Raw genomic sequence first — 21,938 nt, 5'->3', positions numbered from 1 at the left:
AGACGGATAAAGCGCTCTAAAAAAATTGATCCGTTTCATTCCATCGGTATTTTCCTCGGGAAGTTTGCCATATAACCAACAAAAACACTGCATGTAATTTCATTGGTGTTTTTATTTGTTTGTCGGTATATCCGTCGGTAAATATAACATATCACCAATGAAATACTATTTGTAATTTCGTCGGAGAGTTAACAGTAGCAGTGACATTTGCAATAATTATTTTCTAACTCTCTAGAATATACTGATGGACATGATCCGTCAATAACCCTGCCTGTAAGTTCTTGAGACCGATTGTGAGCATCTAGTTTGAGTGCCTAGGACCGATTGCGAGCATCCAACGATCGAAACACTACAAGTCATCCGCAAGTTTTTATCAAGCCCACCAGGCGATCCTGCCTCCAACCACAAATCCGGATCGAGATCCAAACGGGTTAAAGGATTGTCTCTGTATTTCTCATTCAAGTGGTTGTTATATGTATCTTGAAAATAAAAAAAAATAAATTCATCAAATTGAAGGAAATTATAACTTGGCTATCCATGAATTGTTGCCCTTTTTTTTTTTTGCGGTTATCACTCTACACATGCGTTTCAACAAAGAGCTCCACCGAGCTTGACTCGCATCCAAGAATTGTAGTTTGCAAGATAAAAATATTGTTAGTTAAATATATTTATAAAAATAAAAATGGAAGAAATAAAAAACTTACCATCTACTTCGCATGCAAAACAAATCGAATGAAGTCACCGGTGTGTGTGGTAATGGAACCGTGAACAGGCCGATTGCGATTCTCCATACCAGACTGTGACCATCATGTGAATTGCGCAAACTTCACGTGTTGAATGTACTCCGCCCATACAACCATTAAGATATATGGCGGCCTGAAATCCTTCCAAACTGCCAATATCATTCCAGGCTGGAAGCTCACTTTTTTTATATATATATTTTTTTGTTTTTTTAGGCATCGTGCAAAAAATCACGCAATCTATATGTTACTAATAAATTATTTTTTAGTAAATGAAAAACAAAATTTTTGTATTTGGAATAAAAAATTATCATGATTTCAATCTTACCAAGTTGCAGCGTGATTCTCCAAACTTTCATCGCAACATTATTATTTGCTCTCTCCCATTCAAATTTTTCCTTGCAGTAAAAAATTATAAAAGGTAAATTTCAATAATTTCAATAAACTAATAGAATTAACATAATAAAAAAAATATTTAAGTTAATACCAACCTTAAATCTTGAAAACCATGCATCGATTTGCGGTTTCCATTCAGGATGTCTGAAAACCTCACTCCATTGAAACAATAGAATTTCAATCATTAATTTAAAGGTTAATTTATTGTTCTGGCAGCCTCAATTTTTGTAAACATGAAATTACATTTGTTAAATAAAATTATCTTTAAAAAAATTATTAAGCATGTCATTATGAAAGATCGTCCTTCCATTAAGCTTCGTACTTGCGTGTAAATGGATCCTACTGTGATAGGTCCCCCCTCGCCGTTGCGGTATTGCACTCGACAACCCCGCGTAATACATCAATGCATGTGCCTCAGGTGTCTGTTCTTGGTCGACACCGAATTAATCATGGTCGTCAACATCATTACTAGAAGAACTAGCAGCGATCATGTCCTCATGATGTGTAATAGACTTTTCCTTATGCATTTACACAAATTAACAAAAAAAAAAATTTATTTTTATTTTTTAAAAAAAATTGGTTGCACCTCCCTTATAAGGGAGGTTATCAAGAAATTTTAAACCTACAAATACACAACATATATGCAATTCAATGACCTCTTCTAACTTCTCATAGTAGTCAACATCAAACTCATTAGAAGTTGACCCCTTAACACAAACATCATTGTTATGTCTTTCTACCATGCCAATATTCTTCAATATCAAACACATGTACATTGATAAAATACATGTTGTAGCACTTCACCTTTCTTTCATGACTCAGATTTAGTAAGGACAGAGTAACACTAGCATTCCCTCCCAATTGATAAACCTGATACATTAAGTACAACCACGAATAATTAAAGAGAAATATGTAATGAAATTAAATATACTAAGCGATAAGAATAATTAAATAGTATATACATGTGTTCTAAACCATGTGAAAAAAATTTCAACTTGTAATCAAAATATTTGAGATTCATTCAACTATGAGTCGTAGGATAGTAAATATAGATGATGTGTCTTACAAGCTATTCAACAATGTATCAATTTATGATATTATAAGAGATAAATTGTTCAAAAATAATAACAAGTTAAGTAGTATACTTAATGAATAAAAGATCTCAGTTCATCGTAGTTAAATAGCACACAATTATGTGCTTGTGTGAATTCTATTTTAGACAAATATCTTCCCCTCACATCAATTTTTGGTACAGGGTTATCTAGGATGAGAGAATATTGATAAATTCCTACTTGGAGACACTTCACCATCATCATCATGCCTTGGAACACAGTTGATTTTTTTTTTTAATTGAGGTTTGAATAATACGAGATAAATGTTGAGGTCTCACATTTCAAAGCCTCATTATGCACCTTGTTTTTTTACTTTTCTCTTAAGATTGAACAAATACCTGCACGGATTTAAATGAAAGTTTTGAATTACACAAAGAAAGAAAAAAAAAAAATTAATTACAATACATGTACAATCCCTAACCTCTCAAATGCATATATCCATCTATATTGGACCGGGCTTTAAAATTTTACCACAAATGGTAAATGTATAGGTAAATGCTTCAATGAGTTGAAAGACGATGAGGGGAATATCATCTCAAGTTTACATATTGTTTGGACAATATTCATTTCAAACATCTCCTATGTTATGTCTATAACTTGTTGGAGCATATATATTTAAAGAAATGACTGATCTTTGTGAGTGCATCTCATATCCCCTTTAACAACAAATCTCGGTAAGCTAATGGAATGAGTGTCTATATAAACATGTGACAATCATGGCTATTCATTCTATACAATTTACAATCCTTCAAATTCAACAACCTTAATATTTTCGAGGCAAATCCATTAGGAAAATGCAGACTTTTAAACCTCAGGTAGACAATTAATTATACATTTTAATCTAAAGCGAAGTTGACTCTTGACTTTGTGACCTGTGACCTAACATAAACTAACTCCATATTTTTATGTTTACAAAACAAAGTTAGATTCATTCTAGTCTTAATGTTGTCCTTTTGTATTCCCCTTCACATCCATAACAGTGTTGAAAATATTCTCAAACACGTTATTTTCTATGTGTATGACATTAAGGTTATGGCGGAGAAGATTGTTCTTTAAAAAAGAAAGCTCTCAAAAAAATACTTTTCTTAACCTAATTGTGGGTCAAATCAAAATCAGGAAACTTTTGCTTACCTGATTAAAAACCAAACACAATGTCACTTTACTCCGACACCACATCATGCAACTCCTCATCCAACAAAAGCGGCGATGCAACATCCCTTTCAACTTTACCAATAAAGAAGTCCTTTTTATCATAGTTATTAAACCCGGCCCGGGGCTTGACCAGGCTAAGAAGTCAAGTCCTAGGTTACACAGTTGACCATGTCAACCCGAAAAAAATTTTAAAAAATGCTCGAGGTTTTAATATTTCATATGAAAAAATTAAGAAATACTCCATATGAATATAGACTATACATGTTGTAAATAATGAAGTTTAAAAGATTATTTCAAAAGGTTTTTTATCCCACATTGAAAAGATATTATCTTATACTTTTAAGTCGAAGTATTTAAACCAAAAAAGTTTTTCTATCTCACAATGAAAAAACATTACTTTTTTTTCTTGTGAACATAGAGTATATATACTAAAGGGCTTTAAATTCCACATTGAAAAAATAAAACATTCTTTTGGTATTTATATAGTGAACTTTGAAATAGAGAAGTAACCAACTGAAAAATATGAAAAAAATAAGGGTTTCTAGCTAGGAGAAAAAACATATTTGAAAAAAATAGGGCCTCTATCGAGTTTTACCAAGTCTCTCAGGTTTTAGGTTGACCCGGCGGGTCGAACGATTTTCCCCGGGCCAATTACAAGCTCGAGTTTTTAATGAAACAGACCCAGGCAAGGCCCCAGGACACCCGGGTTCCGGGTTGACCCACCAGGCCAAGCCAGGTCTGATAACTATGCTTCTTGTTCTTTCTGTACATGTGATTCGTTGGCAAAAACTATCGGTGGTAATAAAAAAAGACATTTTATCGTTATTTGTTAGCGTGACTACCTTGGTAATTTCCATACAGTATGGACATGCTAGTTTTTCACCCGTGCTCCAAACAGAACCATTCTATAAACAGGGAAAATCATTGATAATCCACATAAAAACTGCCTTCATCAAAAAAATTTATTTCTTCAATACATCATAAGTCAAAGCCTTGGATTCTAGAACTACTTCAACCCATCAATCAATGGTCAAAGACAAATATATATATTTCAACCCGAACTATCAGGACTAGGTATGATCATAGATAAAAACATGAACCCTGGCATCATACACATCCCCAATGTCATATTGTAAACCGTGAGTATCATTGGTCAATAAGAATAAAGAGTAGAAAATGACCCAGATGAATTCAATTCGTCTGTACATAACCCAAGAAACGTGTTCCTTGATTCCACTAAAAATTTAGGATACACATTGTTAAAGCATTTACAGGCTTCAACAATGAAAAAATACACCATCACTCCATCCACTGCATCATGTGATTGGTGTCATGTCATATGATTAACAGTCTAAATATGATTGTGAAGTATCTAAGTTTTCTGTGTATGACAAGAGTCCTTTCCTTGACAGTTCTGGGTTTATAATGAGAATGCTCACATGTTAAATGTCCATGTGTTTCGCAGTCGGTCAACTCTATATTTTCAAGGTAGTACAAAATGCAGCAATTTAGACACGTGTTAATTTTTTGATATCCTAAAATGAGAGGTTTCATCATAGACTTCGCAACATAAAAGTTCTCTTTCAGCTTATTCCCTTCAGGTAAAATGTTTCTCGCCCATTCGACAATTCTGTTATAATCAAACTCACTCAACCCATGATCTGACTTGATGGTAAACACATGTGCAACGACTGATAATTTAATATAATTTATGCAACCATCCTATAATGGTTTGTTAGAATCTTTTAAAAGATCAAAAAGTTTAACATTAAGTTAAGTTCTTCATCTATGATTGAACATTGACTGAAATAATCCCGATTCATTCCAATCACATCTATAACCATATTCTTATAAGAAATACTATTGTCATCTACAACTTCATGCACGTTGTTAGCACTAGAAGTTGACCCAACCATCCTTTATACCATGGTATCGTAAGGAACATATGATTTTCTATGTGCATACTAACACATGTATTTCTTCATAAACCCTTTTTTGTAGAAGATGTATCATTACAACATCTAGATCTAGAAATTTGTTATTCTTACACGTTTTTCATGAATATCTAATACCGTCTCCACTAATATTTCTCGAATTAGATAGTGCGTAATTAATAAAACCTCAAACCCCATTACAATAATTCCATCATCCGCAACCCTTGGGGGTGAATCTTGATATATCTATGAACGAATCATTCATTACTTACATCAAACCTATTTAAATAATGATGACACCATGTATTAATTAACTACGTTAACTAAATAAATTTGCAAAAATATGGGTTTAGCTCAAACTTATTCAATGTATTTTAATAGTACTCTTAATCCATTATCAATTATCTATATAAATTCAATTTTTTACATATTTACTGAAAACTTCAACTCGGCAATAAAATTGACTAGGAAATAAAACGAACATGTTAAATAAGTCATTATTTATTTCATCACAAAACACCTAAGTCAAAAATTCGACATAAGCTTCATCAATTTACAACAAATAAAATTTTACAAAAAAAAACTAACCCTAATATGTATAAATCATAAATCCATACAACAAATTTGTATGAAAAAAACTATAAAATAAGTAAACACTCAAATAAAATACATATACTACAGAAATATGCAAAGAAAAATTTAGATTTTAAAATTGTGTTTTAAAAAATAAAAATGTAAATTTGTTTACTTAAGATGGAGAATCCTCAATAAAATTTGAATAAGAACGTGAATGTTTACGAATCAAGTGTTGTAGTAACTGAATTTGTTGTGGGAGGTTGAGTTGTGTTAATATTAAGAGGGGTGGTTGTTTTTGTTGTTTGTTGCAAAAACAAAATGCATAAGGAGCAAGATAAAAATTGTAGATTGGAGAGGAGGGCCGGTCATTAGGTCATAAATTAAATATTATTGATGAATTTTTCGATGAAATTATTCCATCGATCATTCTATTGGTGAAACATTCCATGTCACCGTACGATTTGTCTTTTTAAATCCTACTGTAATATTGTCTGTAATTCTGTCGATATATCTATGAATGAACTTTACCGTCGGGTTAGTTCCATTGGTAAAGCCATTGGTAAAAGATATATGTCATCATACTTTTTTGGTTTTTTTATTCATTTTTTTTTCATTGTAATTCTCTCGGTATATACCGGAGGAATATAGTGATGGAGAAGTCTATCGGTAAAATTCATTGCAATCTATAAATGAAAAAAAATTCATCGGTATTTCTTTTTATATTGAACAAATTTTTGGCAATGAGGATTTTCAATCCCATGTTTTAGTCAGATCCTACAGATTGTGGCCATGAAATTGTGAGTTTGATGCACTTCTCAATTAAAACTAGCTTGGTCCAAAATGAAATTTAAAGTATGTAAAAAATTCTCTAGTCTTTCTACAAGCAAACGAGTAAGTTTGAAGGTTATTGACCAAGAAATCAAAACAAGTTAAGGCTAGTGAGATAAACAAGATTCGGTAATGTTCTCTAATGGGATGATAATAAACAATTGATATTATATATACTTTATTTAAGAGTGTAGTTATAGTTATTTTTTAAATTATTTTTTATTTAAAAATATATTAAACTGATGTTTTTATATTTTTAAAAAAATTATTTTTGATATTAGTACATTAAAATGATCTGAAAATACTAAAAACAATATTAATTTAAAAAAAAAAAATAAAAAATAAATTTTTTTTAAAACGTTTTTACAAACAAAACCTAAATAAATGGTATAATTGACGATCTCTAATTCCTATAGAACTAATGTTGGGAGAAAAAAAATGAGTAAAACCTACGCGTAGATATCTTTTATATATGAGCCTGCTAGAGTCTATACCTATGTATTGGCAGGCGCTTCATTCACTTTGAATCTTTTTTTTCTTCTTTTGCAGGCAATTAAGCAACGAAGGGGACGACCATTGTTTTGTCTTGCACGTTGCAAGCCTTCTTAATCCCTTTTAATCTATTAAATTGCTTGACAAAACCATCGACTGAGTATTTTGATTTCCATTCCTTGTTTTTTCTTACAATTATTTAGAATTCTAATAATTAAATTTTCCAAGTCAAAGAAACACATGAGTTTGGCCAAAGTTCAACGACTATGTCGCTGGCTTCCAGAAGTTATTAGATTGATTAAAAAATAAAAATAAAAAAGAAGTTATTGAATCATAAAACCCTAAAAATCAAACAAACTACTTAATTTATTTTTTTCCAATATAAAACGTCAAACATTTTAATGGAGTATTTCTGGATAAATTGTGTAATTAGAATTGAAAAAAATAATGAAGTAACACATGATAGTTTTTTTTTGGTTAAATAACATAGTTTGAAGATGTCACGATTCATAATCATGATATTTTAATCATGTCGCATTTCAAAACCACGATATTTCAAAAAAATAGTTAGACAATAGCTAGAATGGTCCGACTATTTTGACTAATGTCCAGTTTTGAAAATTTTTTATGTTTTGAGCCTGGAAAAGTTCATAAAATCATAGTTTTTATTAATCTAAAATTTAATTTACTTTATGATTTTAGAGAGTTAAGAATTTTATAATTTTAACAAAGTTTGGACAAAGTTTTCCCTATATATGATTTATACCTAAAATCTCATTTCTCTTAAAAAGACTTTCAAAAAATCACAATAACTTCAATAGATAAATTCTAACTAAACTCAACAAATTCTCATATTTCATATCAACAAGTAGCCACACAAACTCTTAACTAATTTCACATTAATTCAACAAATCCTAAATTCAACCTAAACAATTATTTCATTTCAACTAAACAAAATATAAATTTATAGTAATATAGTATGTTTACCTTACTTATAAGATTAGAAAACAAGCTGGGGTGGCGAAGGCGGTGACAATGACAAACAAAATGATCAATTTTGCACACATAAACATCTAATGATGATTACAACCCTCCAATTGGTTTGATTTTTGGTTGTTTTAAAGGTTAAATGAAGGTGTTTAGCAAGGGTTTGTAGAAAGAAAGCGAACGCGTAAATTGGTTTGGAAGAGAGTGGCTATGAAGGTCTTTCTATTATGTATTCTTGGATTTGGGTTGATTTTAATTGATGTTATACTTTTAAAGAATGAAATCTTAAGTTGTTGCGCTTTTTAAGTGTAACATATATTTTGTTGCTTTGCAAAAACATAATAATATTAAATTGTGTTATTTCATCCATTTTTTAAAATAATACAATCCTATTAATTTTTAATATTTACTGTGCTAAGTTTTTTTTATTAAAAAAATCAATATTTCTTCCTGAGGGATCTGAAATACTTGAGTCAATAATTGCCTGCTGTATAGCATTTCTTCAACCTTCTGGGTCTCCTCTGCAAATGTCAAGTCTTCTTAACGCGATAAGTATTGGATTAATGAATCCAATAATTTAAAATTGAAGTGTACGTCAATGGAATCTAACATGACAAGACTTAAGAAGGTTGTGAAAGGAATGCTGCCGAGTGCCGACATTTGTTGTGGTGGAGAGGGAATAGATAGATAGAGAGAGAGAGTTTTTCTTCCCTCGGTACTCTATAATTATTTTTGGACAACGACTAGTGCCTTTCAAGTTTCGGTGTAAACTCATAGTGCTTGGAAACATGGTATTTGTTGTTTTATTAAGATATATTAAATTAATTTTTAATTGTATTTTATAGTTTTAATAAGGTGATATTAAATTATTTTTTAAAAAATTTTATATATTTTTAAATAAAAATATCCATCACAATACTAAATACTCGTTAGGTTGTTTCGTATTGTGATTAAAATTATGTTTAAGTGTGTTTTGGCTTGAAAAAAATATTAAATTTTGATATTTTATCATATTTTCTGATAATTTTGATGTGCTAATGTAAAAATAAATCTGAAAAAATCATTTTAAATATTAAAAGAAAAATATTTTTGAAAAATATTTTATATCACAATATCAAATACACGCGGTAGTAGTATATTAATTCATTTTCTTCTAATTAATTGTTTTTCTTGTTTACATTTTTCAACCATTTCATTAGATGTTTAGCAGAAATACCAGGTACTAGTTTATCAATATAAGCTAAGTGTTTGTTTTTGTTGCAGTACCATGTTTTTTGAAAAAATAATAATTTTTTTTTTCAAATAAATTTTTTATTTGATGTAATTATGTCAAAAATATTATTTTGATGTATTTTCAAATAAAAAATAATTTTAAAAAAAATCACTACCATAATACTAAACACTATCTAAAATCAGTAATTGACAAAGGATTTTAGGATGCTTCACAAAAAGCAATTTAAAATGTTATAGATTCTTTTTTTTTTTTTCAATGAGTTCCAAATTGTTTTCGTACAAGTAAGGGTAAAACTATTTCCAAATTGTTCAATTTGATTATGATATATTTTTTTTAAAAAAAATTAGATTTTCCAACCTTGATTAGTTTTATTAAACTCGGTTTAATTTAATAAATTAATTAGGTAATTTATTCACTTGAGATCTAACTTGAATTAAATTTTATGATAAACTGATGATAGTTGACTCAATAAAATATTGTTGATCTAGTTAAAATATAAGTGAGGCTAGTTTGATTTTAAAAAAGTTAAATTGAATCATTTTAATTTTTTTAAAATATTTAAAATATGTTATTTTAATTGGATTTAGGTTCATCCATCCAATCTATGATCCGAACTAAATTATGGGCATGACCAAGTTTTATAACCATGTTTTAATTACTTTGTATTCATCAAAATTAAACTCCTCTTATTAAACAGGCTATCCACATTTAGATTGTTGGATTCTCAATTTTTATTTTGCTTGCAAATAAGCCTTAAAGGTAGAAATCAATAAATTATTTTCATGCAAGAAATCTGTCGAAGTTCTCCCTCAACATGACCACGCTCAAATTTACAAGCTCCACTACGTGATATTTATTAATTAATTAGCAAAAAAAAAACCTAAGGAGGGTTTATTTATCTACCTCTCTTCTATTCATTGTGATTGTAATTTTTTTTCCCCTTTCCTTCCTTTATTGTTTTTTCATTTTATGTTTTTTTTTGAAAAAAATTAATTTTATTCTTAAACATTAAATTTATTAAGGATCAAGCTTCGTAATTCTTTTTAATTTAATTATTTATAAGGTTATTCTAGAATTATGACTCAAACCACGATTTTAATAGGTTAACTCAGTTGGTTTCAGTTTTTTTTTCCTTTTCCTAATTAACATTTTTTTTCAATTTCATACTTTAAAATTGGGTTGATTGGGAATTAGGCTTCTTGATTTGTTTTGGTATGCTTTTTATGAGGTTATACCCATCTCATGACACGGGTCACTGTTTTGACAGGTTAATCCTAATTGACTCGAGTTGTTTTTTTTTTTTTATGTCCTTTATAATCATTTTATTTTCAATTTCATCTTTCAACGCAAAGTTAATTAAGAATCGAGCTTCATAATTTGTTATAATTTTTTCTATTAGGTTATTCCGGTCTCATAACTTGGATCGCGGGTTTTGAAAGATTCACTCTAGTCTTTTTTGGGTCATTTTTCTTAATTGGCTTTTTTTCTACTTTGATCCTTCAACATTGAGTTTATTAGAAATTAACTTTTATATTTTGTTTTGATTTGCTTTTTATAGGGATACTCATCATCTCATGACTTGGCATGCGCATTGGCAAATTAACTCGGGTTTACCCGAATCGATTCAATATATTGTTATCTCAATGTTTATGACCAAATCTCATTTTAAATATTTATTTGAGTCAAATTATGTTTTTACTTATCATTTTGATCATTTTTGGACCCACCAAGACAACTAAGTCACATAGAATCAATCTCAACTTTGGTCATGAGACTGAGATAATGTCATAGAAAGTAAATTAAAACAAATTATGAAACTCAATTTGTATTCGCTCTTATTGGGACCAATATTGAATGATGGAATTTGAAAAAATATTAACTAAGAAAATGACACAAAAAATAAGACAAGTGAACCCAGGTTACTCCGTTAAGCACTATTTTTAGGTCATGAGGCTGAGATACCCTAATAAAAAGAAATAAAACAAATCATGAAACCTAATTTTCAATGAAACACACTATTAAATAATGAAATTTAGGGGGGGGTCAATTAAAAACACTGAGTCAATTGGGTTAACCGGTCAAACCCACGACTCGATTCATGAGACGAGGACAACCCAATAAAAAAAATTCAATATTGAAGGACCCATGACCAGGATTATGAGACCGAGATGAACTTCGTTAGAAAGAAAATAAAATACGACTCTATAGATTATACTACACAACATATTCATTTGTTAAAATACCAAAAATTCCAGCGATCTTGAATCATAATTATGGAGAGCCAAAATCTGGCATCAGTTGCTTTGATAGAAAGCAAATAAAAATAGATTATGAAACCCAATTTTCAACTGAAAGTTCGTTAAATAATGAAATTAAAAAAATCAATTCAAAAAATAAGATAAAAAAAAAAACAACTAGAGTCTACACTAACCCTTTTAAGCACTATTTTTTGAGTCATGAGGCCGGAATAACATAATAGAAAGTAAACAAAACAAATTATAAAATCAAATTCTTAACTAATTTAATATTAAAAGATGAAATTGAAAAAAAAAAATTAAAAAAACCTTGAATCAACCGGTTAATTTTTCAAATTGGGTTAACAAGTTAAACCCACAATCCGTGTAAAAAAAAAAATTGATTGAAAACGAATAAAACAAAGCATTAATTTAATGAATAGTGTTTTGAAAGTAGCGGTACAATAAAACTAACTATTCTTTTAGTTTATATAGTTAATACAACAGGCATTTTCCTTTGATACTTAAGAAAAGCATGGATTAAGAGGGCTAATTAAGAGGAGAGTTCATTGCTAATCGGAGTCGTCCCCACCAATAAATATCATCATACTTCAATTTAATTGGGGAGAAATAAGGGGTCAAGATGAGGCTTCCAACTGGCATCTTTTGCTTCCATTCCCAGCTTTTCAAGAGCATAATTCCAAGTCTATTCTCTAACCCTACATTTTGCATAATAATAATAATGTCCTGTGGGCAAAATGTAGCCACAAATCATTCAAACTCGTGATAATGCAACAGGAAGGATTTACGTCTTTCATGGCACTACCTGCATTCGTCGTATACACTCACATCGCTCTCCTCTTTTACCCCTCCGTGAACAGGTTGCTGATAAGCAGCTCCGGCTATGCCACAAGCTGCTATCTGTATTTATCAAGCTTTTTTTTATATATATAGTGCAATATTGTACTGTGTTATTGACACGCAACGTGTAGTGAAAACCCTAGCTTAACAAGCTAGATTGAGTTAAAATTTTGTCAGTCGTCTTGTCATTTTTAATAAATATGAAAAAGCTTCATCCCAGCATAGCTAAATTTAGCCTAGAATATTATTTACTTTTCTAGTTGTAATTGGATTTTTTTTCTTGTTTAAATTATAATTTTTAATTTAATTAGGATTTTGCTAATTAAAATATGAATTTTTTTTATATTTAAACAGCTTTGTAGGTTATATTTTTGAAGGAGAGTTCATGAATAAAAACTATCAAAGCTTTTAGGGTTGTAAGACATTAAAGATTAAAGAAGCTTGTCAGCATCAATTAAGCCATTATAAATGATAACTCTTTATTTATTTATTTCAGTAATAAACGACACAAAAGCTTAAAAAATCATAAACGAAGATGATGCATTCGGAGAAGAGCCACCCCACCATGTTAGCACAAAGCAAAGGACCGGAATCTAGGTCTAGAAGATTGCCATGACTGGCCTCTTTAAATAAATGTAAGATCAATTTGATCTCTTTCTTATTCTGTCTAAAAAAAAATAATTGCCAAACTAACTATCCCACAGACGGACCATGTCTTTACAGCATCTTAAAATACTGTAAAACTTGCCAAAAAAATACAAGAACAAAAGTAATTAAACTTGGGACACAATTTGCGGATACTAAAATTCAATCTAAAAGGAGCTCGATTAGTAAATTGGTTTTGACCCATTTCATAATTTAAAGAAATATAGCTTGTGTTGAGAAAAGAACAGTGATTTTTTTAGAGGTGGTTGTTTGCAGTTTGAAAAAGAAAGAATTAGAATAGGAAAGAATAAAGAGAAATAGAGAAGAAGAGAGTCATCAGAGTGGTGATATATTAATTTTTTTAGAGGGACTCATCGACAGACTCATTTTGTCGATGATTCTATTGGCAATTTTAATAGAGAATTGGTCACGTCATTATACAGAGATCCAGGTTTGAATCCCTCAGTGATTCCATCAAGAAAATCAGCTGTAAAAAATTTCACGTCAGCGAACTGTTTTATTTTTTAATTCTTAATAGTTTGTCTGTAATTACGTCGGTATATACTGAACAAAGTATTTCATTAATATATACCGACTGAATTACAGACAGAATAGTGTTTATTAGTAATTATCATCGTAATTTATCAAGAGAATTATTTTATCGTTAATTCTATTGATATTAAACAAATTTATAGTAGTGATCATTAACGAAGATGATGCATTAGGAGAAGAGCCACGCCACCCCACCATGTTACCACAAGGCAAAGGACCGGAACCTCTGGAATGAGGTCTAGGTCTAGGTCTAGAAGATTGCCATGAACCTATTTAAATAAATGTAAGATGAATTTGATCTCTTTCTTATTCTGTATAAAAAATAATAATTTTCAAACTAATTATCCCACAGACGGGTCATGCCTTTACTGCATCTTAAAATACTGGAAAACTTACAAAAAGAAAAGAAAAGAAAAGTAATTAAACTCGGGACACAATTTGCAGATGCTAAAATTCAATCTAAAAGGAGCTCGATTAGTAAATTGGCTGTGACCCATTTCATAGCTGTTTCACTTGCAAAATCTATCCAAGAACACAGCCAGCCCAAAGTGGTCAAAAGCCATCCAACTGCAGCACACAGACAAGGAGGAAGATGACCACAGCATGTAGATATACAAGGATCGACAGATGCGATGCATCTCATTGGGACACATCTTGTCCAGTGTTTCCAAGTACAAATAGAACAGATTGTGAATGCCCTAATTCATGAAAATGAACTTATTATCAAGTACTAACGTACCATAGCATAGTTACAAATGCCACTAGCTAGCTAGTCCACCGTCTCTACTAGATCTTTTGACATATCAACTCTCTGTCCATATCAAAATACCAATTAGTCTTTGTTTACTTTGGTAAACAATATCTATCGTATATTAAATTGTGATTTTCTAGTTTGTCTCCCTTGATTTATTAATTTCTCTTTCTTTCTTTGTCTTTATCGTCCCATGTGATTAGGGAGACCGACCTTACAAGTAAGGGTATATATATTGTAGAGAGCCCCATATAACAAGGTACCCTACCAACCTTCCCCTTCCCTTCACATCCCATTGTAGGCTCCTTCCTCCCGGCTTCTCCCACCGGCTCGAAAGGACACAATATGTAGGGTCCCATTACACCCTTGTGATTTTTTGGACATTGATTCTAGGATGTACGTATGAATGTGATGAAATTAACTTGCCTAAAACTTTAAATTTTAATCCATAACAGATAGATCTACTCATCATAATCATGCATCATTATTATTATTAATCTAAGCTAGAGACAGATAGATCTCCATTTTCTTGGGTCTGTAGTGTCGGAAAGCAAGAATTTTGAGGTCCATTTTCTCACTTCTTCCTTGACAATCACTACAAATTGCCCACCATTTTGTTAGGATTTACAAGATCCAATCCCAACAATATTGTTCTAGATTCTAAGACCAATCTTTTTGGCTAAGATGATATATATATATATATATATATAGACAAGACTAATCAATTAAATTAAAGATCACCGTCATGTTATAGGAACCTTTGTTATGGTAAAAAGGAAATTTAGATATGTCATGATTTTTTCTACAATTCTCCAGTTGATTTTGAGGTTGAATTTAATGGAGTAATTTTCCATGTAATTTTCCGAACGAATTCCCTTGTTTTTTTTTTTTTTGCTCCATTCATAATTAGTTGTGTTACCAAGTTTACTAACATAGAAATATTTAACATACATTATCAAAGAAATGATATACCGGATAACCATGCACATCTACTCTTTTGTTCGGAACTTAATCATGAAAAAACATAAAAGATTACAATATAACTAAAATGAAAAAATAATAAGAAAATATTTAAAAAAATTGTGAACTATTGGACCGCTTCGATAAAACATATTTAGTTTGTTTGTAATCGAGTTCTTAGCACTTGAATGAATAAATTAATATACATAAATTATAATATTTTTATATGATATATAAAACATATGTTATTACCACCAACGTTACATCTCAAAGGTTCTTTCACTGCTAAAATACCGACAAAAACATTTCTAAATAAAGAATGAATAGGTAATAATGACATCCATTGATAAAATTAGACATAATTAACCTAATTCCAGCCCACCAGTTTAGATCCGTAATCAAGGCCACCGACTAGTCGACAGATTATTCCTCGCAGCATCTTGGATTTAGGGTGAAGATGGGCACCAAAAAACGAAATCTCACTTTGACTAGCCTAACTCTACATCAAATACAAGTGCTTAAAGAGAGGATAGATTGCACCATTTGATCCTTAACAAAGGACAAAATCTAAAGTAAAAGATAGTTAGAGGCTTTAACACTCTTGTCGGTAACTACCAGTCAGACGAGAAACAGCATTAATTTGTAATCAACAACAACTTTACCACGTGGATTTGTTTCTCTAACCTTTTCTCTTCTCTTCGGCCAAAAATATCAGTCTTTTGATCTTTTTTTCTTTAATTTAAAGGTGTTCGAGCTGTTCTTCTTTATTAACGAGCTTCTGTTCTTTCTAGATGACTAACCATTCTTGTTCAAGCATAAAACACGAGATTATCTAACCCAAAGAGATGGAGAAAGAGAGGTTACAAAATGAAAAATATCCATTTTCATTATACTGTAGCTAAAGATCAATGCTTTCTCTTTTTTCAATAAGATCCAAAAACACCAGTAAAAGGCACTCGATTTCATCCAAAACAAAAACCCAATTAATATCAGCATATACCTTTCTCTTTATCGTATGATAAAGAGGAAAAGGGATTACAATGAGAATTAAAGAACAAAGATACCCGCACCAAATATGCAAGAAATTATTTATCCATGAGATGAATGTGGAGGTTGTGTCAGGAATATAGTAATTAAACATAATATCTAAATTTTGATAATAATTTGATAAATTCACTCGAGTTAATCAAGGTTAATTAAAACAATATTATTTTTATCAGATCGAACTAGTTAAATCAATTAAGTCATGACAGATGGACATGATCAAACCTAGTCAGCCAAGGCTAAGAAGCCAGTTGGCTAGGTCCTCAATTGATCCACCTATTTTAATAGCTGTGGGAAAAAACTTATTTTGTATATTTGTGATTATGATGATAATTGTATAGTTGTAATTTTAAAAAAAATTATAAACTGTAATTTTTTATAATTATTTAAAAAAATAATAATATGACATCTTTAAAATTGTAATGTATATATTGATTAAAGAAAGACTTCAAAACTAAATAAAATATAATTTTAATCACACCCCGCACACAACCAAACATATGTCAGACCTACTTGGCTAACAACAGGATTATTAATCACCCCATCCACGAGGTGAATTAGACTTTAAAAATTGCATAAATCCATGCCCTTATTACCTGCATGAAACTCAGTTGACCCCAGAAACAGCCGACTAAGGTAAACCCATTTTGTCAAGCCTACTAATCATGTCTGAATAGGATTTGAAAATCAAAAAAAAAAAAAAAAAGACCCAAATTAGTTAAATAAAACGGGAGTAGTGCTCGCATCAATCCTGAACCTGAACCTGAATATGAGCAAGAACTCACATGTGAGTGAGGTTTTCTACAGACCAGGGTAGCTGGCACTTTCTACTTTCCATTACTTAATAATTGCGAAGGATGGGGGTGGATATTCCTTTGTAATTAAAACTTGAAAATAAGGGCATTTTCTTAAATATTGTTTTTTAATATATTACTTTTCCCCACTTTTCCATCTGCAAGCAGCTAGTAGCCTAGCTAGTAGAAAGAGAGTATGTGTTAAAGACGCGCAAAGTGGTCTCCAACCAACACCAACCCATCCCCACTCCCTCTCTTTCCTTTATATAATCTTCTATCTCCGCTCTTCACAAAATCAGGGCTCTAACTCGAAATTCAGCTCTATCACATTGAGCCCTTTGATTTCTTCCCCTTGAAACCCTAAACAACAGCAAGACCATCGCTCACCATCTTCCTTGATAGCAATACCACTTGTTGATTTCTTTCTTTCTTTCTTTGACACAAAGTAATGGCTTCGCCACCAGACACAAGCAAGACCATAAAGCTTGAGCGTTACAATAGTTACCTTCGCAGGCTACACAGTACAAAAGTACTGAATGCCTCATCTAAACTTCTCTTCCGTGCTACGCTCCTTATTGCTCTTGTGTTGATTCTCTTTTTTACCCTTAATTACCCTCCACTTTCTGATAATATTCCCAATCATGCCCATCTCCACCACCACAACTTCCTTTCCACTGCCTTCTTCGCCTCCTCAGCCGGTGGCGCTGCCTGGGAAAAGCAAGTCCGCCACTCCTCCACTCCAAAAAGGCGAAATGGGTTCTCTGTTTTAGTGACTGGGGCAGCTGGTTTTGTTGGTTCTCATTGCTCTCTTGCCTTGAAGAAAAGAGGTGATGGGGTTCTTGGTTTAGATAACTTCAACAGTTACTATGACCCAACACTTAAAAGAGCAAGACAGAAACTTCTGTTGAGACATGAAGTTTTCATTGTTGAAGGTGACTTGAATGATGCCTCATTGTTAAGAAAGCTTTTTGATGTTGTTCCTTTCACGCACATCCTCCATCTTGCTGCACAAGCTGGGGTTCGCTATGCCATGCAAAACCCACAATCCTACGTGAGCTCGAACATTGCAGGTTTTGTCAATCTTCTTGAAGTTGCAAAAGCTGCAAATCCACAGCCAGCTATTGTCTGGGCATCATCAAGTTCAGTTTATGGACTAAACACTCAAGTACCTTTCTCAGAATTGGATAGGACAGATCAACCAGCAAGTCTTTATGCAGCTACCAAGAAAGCAGGAGAAGAGATTGCACATACTTATAATCATATTTATGGTCTTTCACTCACTGGATTAAGATTCTTCACGGTTTATGGTCCATGGGGTAGACCTGATATGGCTTATTTCTTCTTCACAAAAGATATCTTGCAAGGTAAACCAATTGATGTCTACCAAACTCAAGATGACAAGCAAGTGGCTCGTGACTTCACTTACATTGATGATGTTGTCAAAGGGTGTCTCGGGTCATTGGACACGGCTGAGAAGAGCACAGGAAGTGGTGGAAAAAAGAAAGGGCCCGCACAGTTGAGAGTTTACAACCTTGGCAACACCTCACCAGTTCCTGTTGGAAATTTAGTTTCAATTTTGGAAGGATTATTGAGTACAAAAGCAAAGAAGCATGTGATCAAGATGCCAAGAAATGGGGATGTGCCTTACACGCACGCTAACGTTACTTTGGCATTCAAGGATTTTGGGTACAAACCCACCACAGATTTGGCTACTGGGTTGAGGAAATTTGTCAAGTGGTATGTTAATTATTATGGGATTCAGACAAGGGTGAAGAAGGGCAGTGCCATCAACAGTGAGCATCCCGAGGAATCAGCTTAAGGATCATCATCACATGGTTGGTCTCTTCTTTTTCTTCCCCCCTTTTTGTGTGAATTAAATGAGTTCTACTCTCTCTTTTACTGGGTTCAAGTTATTGTCGTGGTCCTTCGATGTATTGGTTAAGATTGTGGCAGCTGTCGCTGATGTTGTAGCATATAGAAATAGATTTGATACAGAAGAAGAAGATAAAAATGTGAATGAAGAGAAGAAAAAAAAAGGGCAGGGGGGCAAGGTGTAAGATCTGTGAAGTTGGAGGATGTAATAATTTGGTATGAGACTTCTGCTCAAAAGGGGATGCAGATCTCAACCAATAGAATTCATATTAAAGAAATTTGTGATTGAACAACAATGATCACATTAATATTCTTTTTTCTTTTTTATTATTTTGATGCTTTTTTGCCTTGAATTTTCTTTGTTTGGCTATAATTAGCTTTTCTTCTTTTTAGTCCACGTTTGTTACTGCGTTTCCATTTTAAGAATAGATTTGTTTTAAAATTGTGTTTGTTTTGAGAAAATATTAAATTGATGTTTTTCATATATTTTAAAAATATTTTTAAAAATTATCATCCACCGTACACGTTTTGTGCGCGTAAATGAGATCTTATATCTTCTATTTTTCTTTTCAAGTTGCCTTTTTTCATGTTGTTTACAAGCATCATGAATAAAGAGGGGGCAAGGCTGTCCCCTTCCATGTTTATCCCTAAACCAATTCCTTAATTGTCAAATTAGGTAATAAAGATTAGTGGTTAAATCTTTTATTATAATATTGTTAAAGAATTATATCAATCTAAAAGTTTAAACTGTTAAGTAAGATTTCAGACTATAATTTATATTATTTTCTAACACACTCTCTCAAGTAAAAATCTTTTGAACTAGAAATTTATACAAGTTTACATTATCTTATGCTTAATTTTTTATCAAATAAATGAGGATGGTGAGATTTGAATTCGTAACCGCTTGATCATTAAAGCTCTAATATCATATCCAAAAAATTATCTCAATCTAAAAACTTAAGTTATTAAATAAAATTTCATGATATAATTTATATTATTTTTTAATAACTATCATAATTCATGCAAAAAATTCAGGTGGTACAGGCAAGATGGGAAATAAAATTTAGATTTTCCACTTCTGAAGTGAATAAAAAATATGCCAAAATGTTTCCACTAACAATTTCTCATCAATATAAAAAATATTAGTATTATTTTATTTCAATTCCAACACTATCTCAAATACCTCCTATAAAATAATTTTAAATACCTAAGGTATATAGCTTTTATGCAATTGTGTTTTTTTTTTTTCATGTTTATAAATTCTCTTCACTTAATGAGTATTTTTAGTTAATATATAATGTAAAATAATTTCATATTTTAATCTTAATAATTAAACATGTTTTTGAATAATAAATTACAGGACTAATTGGCTATTCAGAATACGACATCAAATATCATCATCTAAAACTACAAATATAGATATTGATTTATCCATATCTTACAAATTTCAGGGAGATTTAGTAAGAAATTCTTTTTGTTTTTTTATTAATACGAGTGTTTGAGTTAATTTACGTAACTTGACTAATTTCACATGCTCTAAAATTATTGATCATATAAGTTTATAATAACCCTAAAAAAACTTGAACGTGTGATCATTCAAGAAGTAAATTCAATTTATGATGAGTTGGACTATCTCTTAGGATTATTATTATTTTATTTTATTTGTGAATGTATTGCTCAAATGATGTAGATGGTTAGCTTAAAATCCACTCAAAGAAGGATTTAACCTCAGATCGTAAGAGTTAGTTAAAAAATATCCTCTTCGACGTGACAAAAAAAAAAACCCATTCTATGCACGCTAGTCAAGGTTGAGTTTGCATGTCTACATGATTACAAGATTGAAGATGAGCGAAGGGCACCTAACACAATCATTAATCATGTAATCAAATTTTGAAAGTGGAAGAAATTTGTTAGGTGCAATAATTATTCCAGAGAGAAGAGAATAGCAGTGTTTGACACTGTGATTTTTAAAAAATTTAATTTTGTATTATTTAAAATTATTTTTTTAATATTTTCATATTATTTTGACATACTGATATAAAAATATTTTTTAAAAAAATAAAAAATATATTATTTTAAAATATTTTTTAAAAAAAATTATTTTACACCGCAATCAATACTACACTCTCAGACACCCCATAAATTAGTTTGTCCATGCATGTGTCCCTTTCTAAATCAATCCCTTAATTGTCAGGTTGCGAAGATAGGTAGATATAAATTCGCTAAATCTACTATTTATGTACCATTATAGTAACTTAATACTATACTAATTAGAGCTATATTCCAATTAATATCGAACCCAAAATTTAGGTCTTCAATTTCTAAATTGAATTCATGTATTATGAGGGGGAAATTGGATTCATGATTTAATTAATTTGTTTCATTATACAGAGAATAACAAGTAGAATATAAATCACAAAAAAAACACACTTTATTATATAATTAAGATTCCTTCACCGGTTAGGTTTTCTTGAGTGGTTTAGAATGTGTTATAGATATATAATATGAAAAATAAAAGTTAATTGCTTCTATGCTATTTCTTGCTTTTCTCTTGTTATAATATTTATCAATAATTACTATATGTTTTTCACATAGTTAGCCTGAATTTAAAACAAACTAGATACATAGAGTCTTCCTTCTCTTGTGTCAAATTTTTTTTCATAAAATAATACACTACCAAATAATTATTAGCATGTAGAAATAAAATCAAATAAAAAATCTCCTCCCTTTTTTCTTAACCCAAACATTATAATCAACAGATACCATTTAGGTTA

The 21,938-nt window shown here is 30.9% G+C and overlaps 1 protein-coding gene across 1 annotated transcript; it reads left to right on the top strand.

Moving 5' to 3' along the window:
• The first annotated feature begins 17,480 nt into the window (after positions 1-17,480).
• LOC118055212 (UDP-glucuronate 4-epimerase 6) lies at positions 17,481-19,494 on the top strand. Its single transcript, XM_035067034.2, has one exon. It carries the CDS (start codon positions 17,741-17,743, stop codon positions 19,109-19,111), a length of 1,371 nt encoding a protein of 456 aa, XP_034922925.1. The 5' UTR covers positions 17,481-17,740; the 3' UTR covers positions 19,112-19,494.
• The last annotated feature ends 2,444 nt before the right edge of the window (positions 19,495-21,938 follow it).

The sequence above is a fragment of the Populus alba genome, chromosome 1, assembly GCF_005239225.2.
Source record: "Populus alba chromosome 1, ASM523922v2, whole genome shotgun sequence".
Classification (NCBI taxonomy): domain Eukaryota; kingdom Viridiplantae; phylum Streptophyta; class Magnoliopsida; order Malpighiales; family Salicaceae; genus Populus; species Populus alba.
Note: the sequence above shows the minus strand (reverse complement) of the source record. Positions and strands in the feature narration are given on the sequence as shown.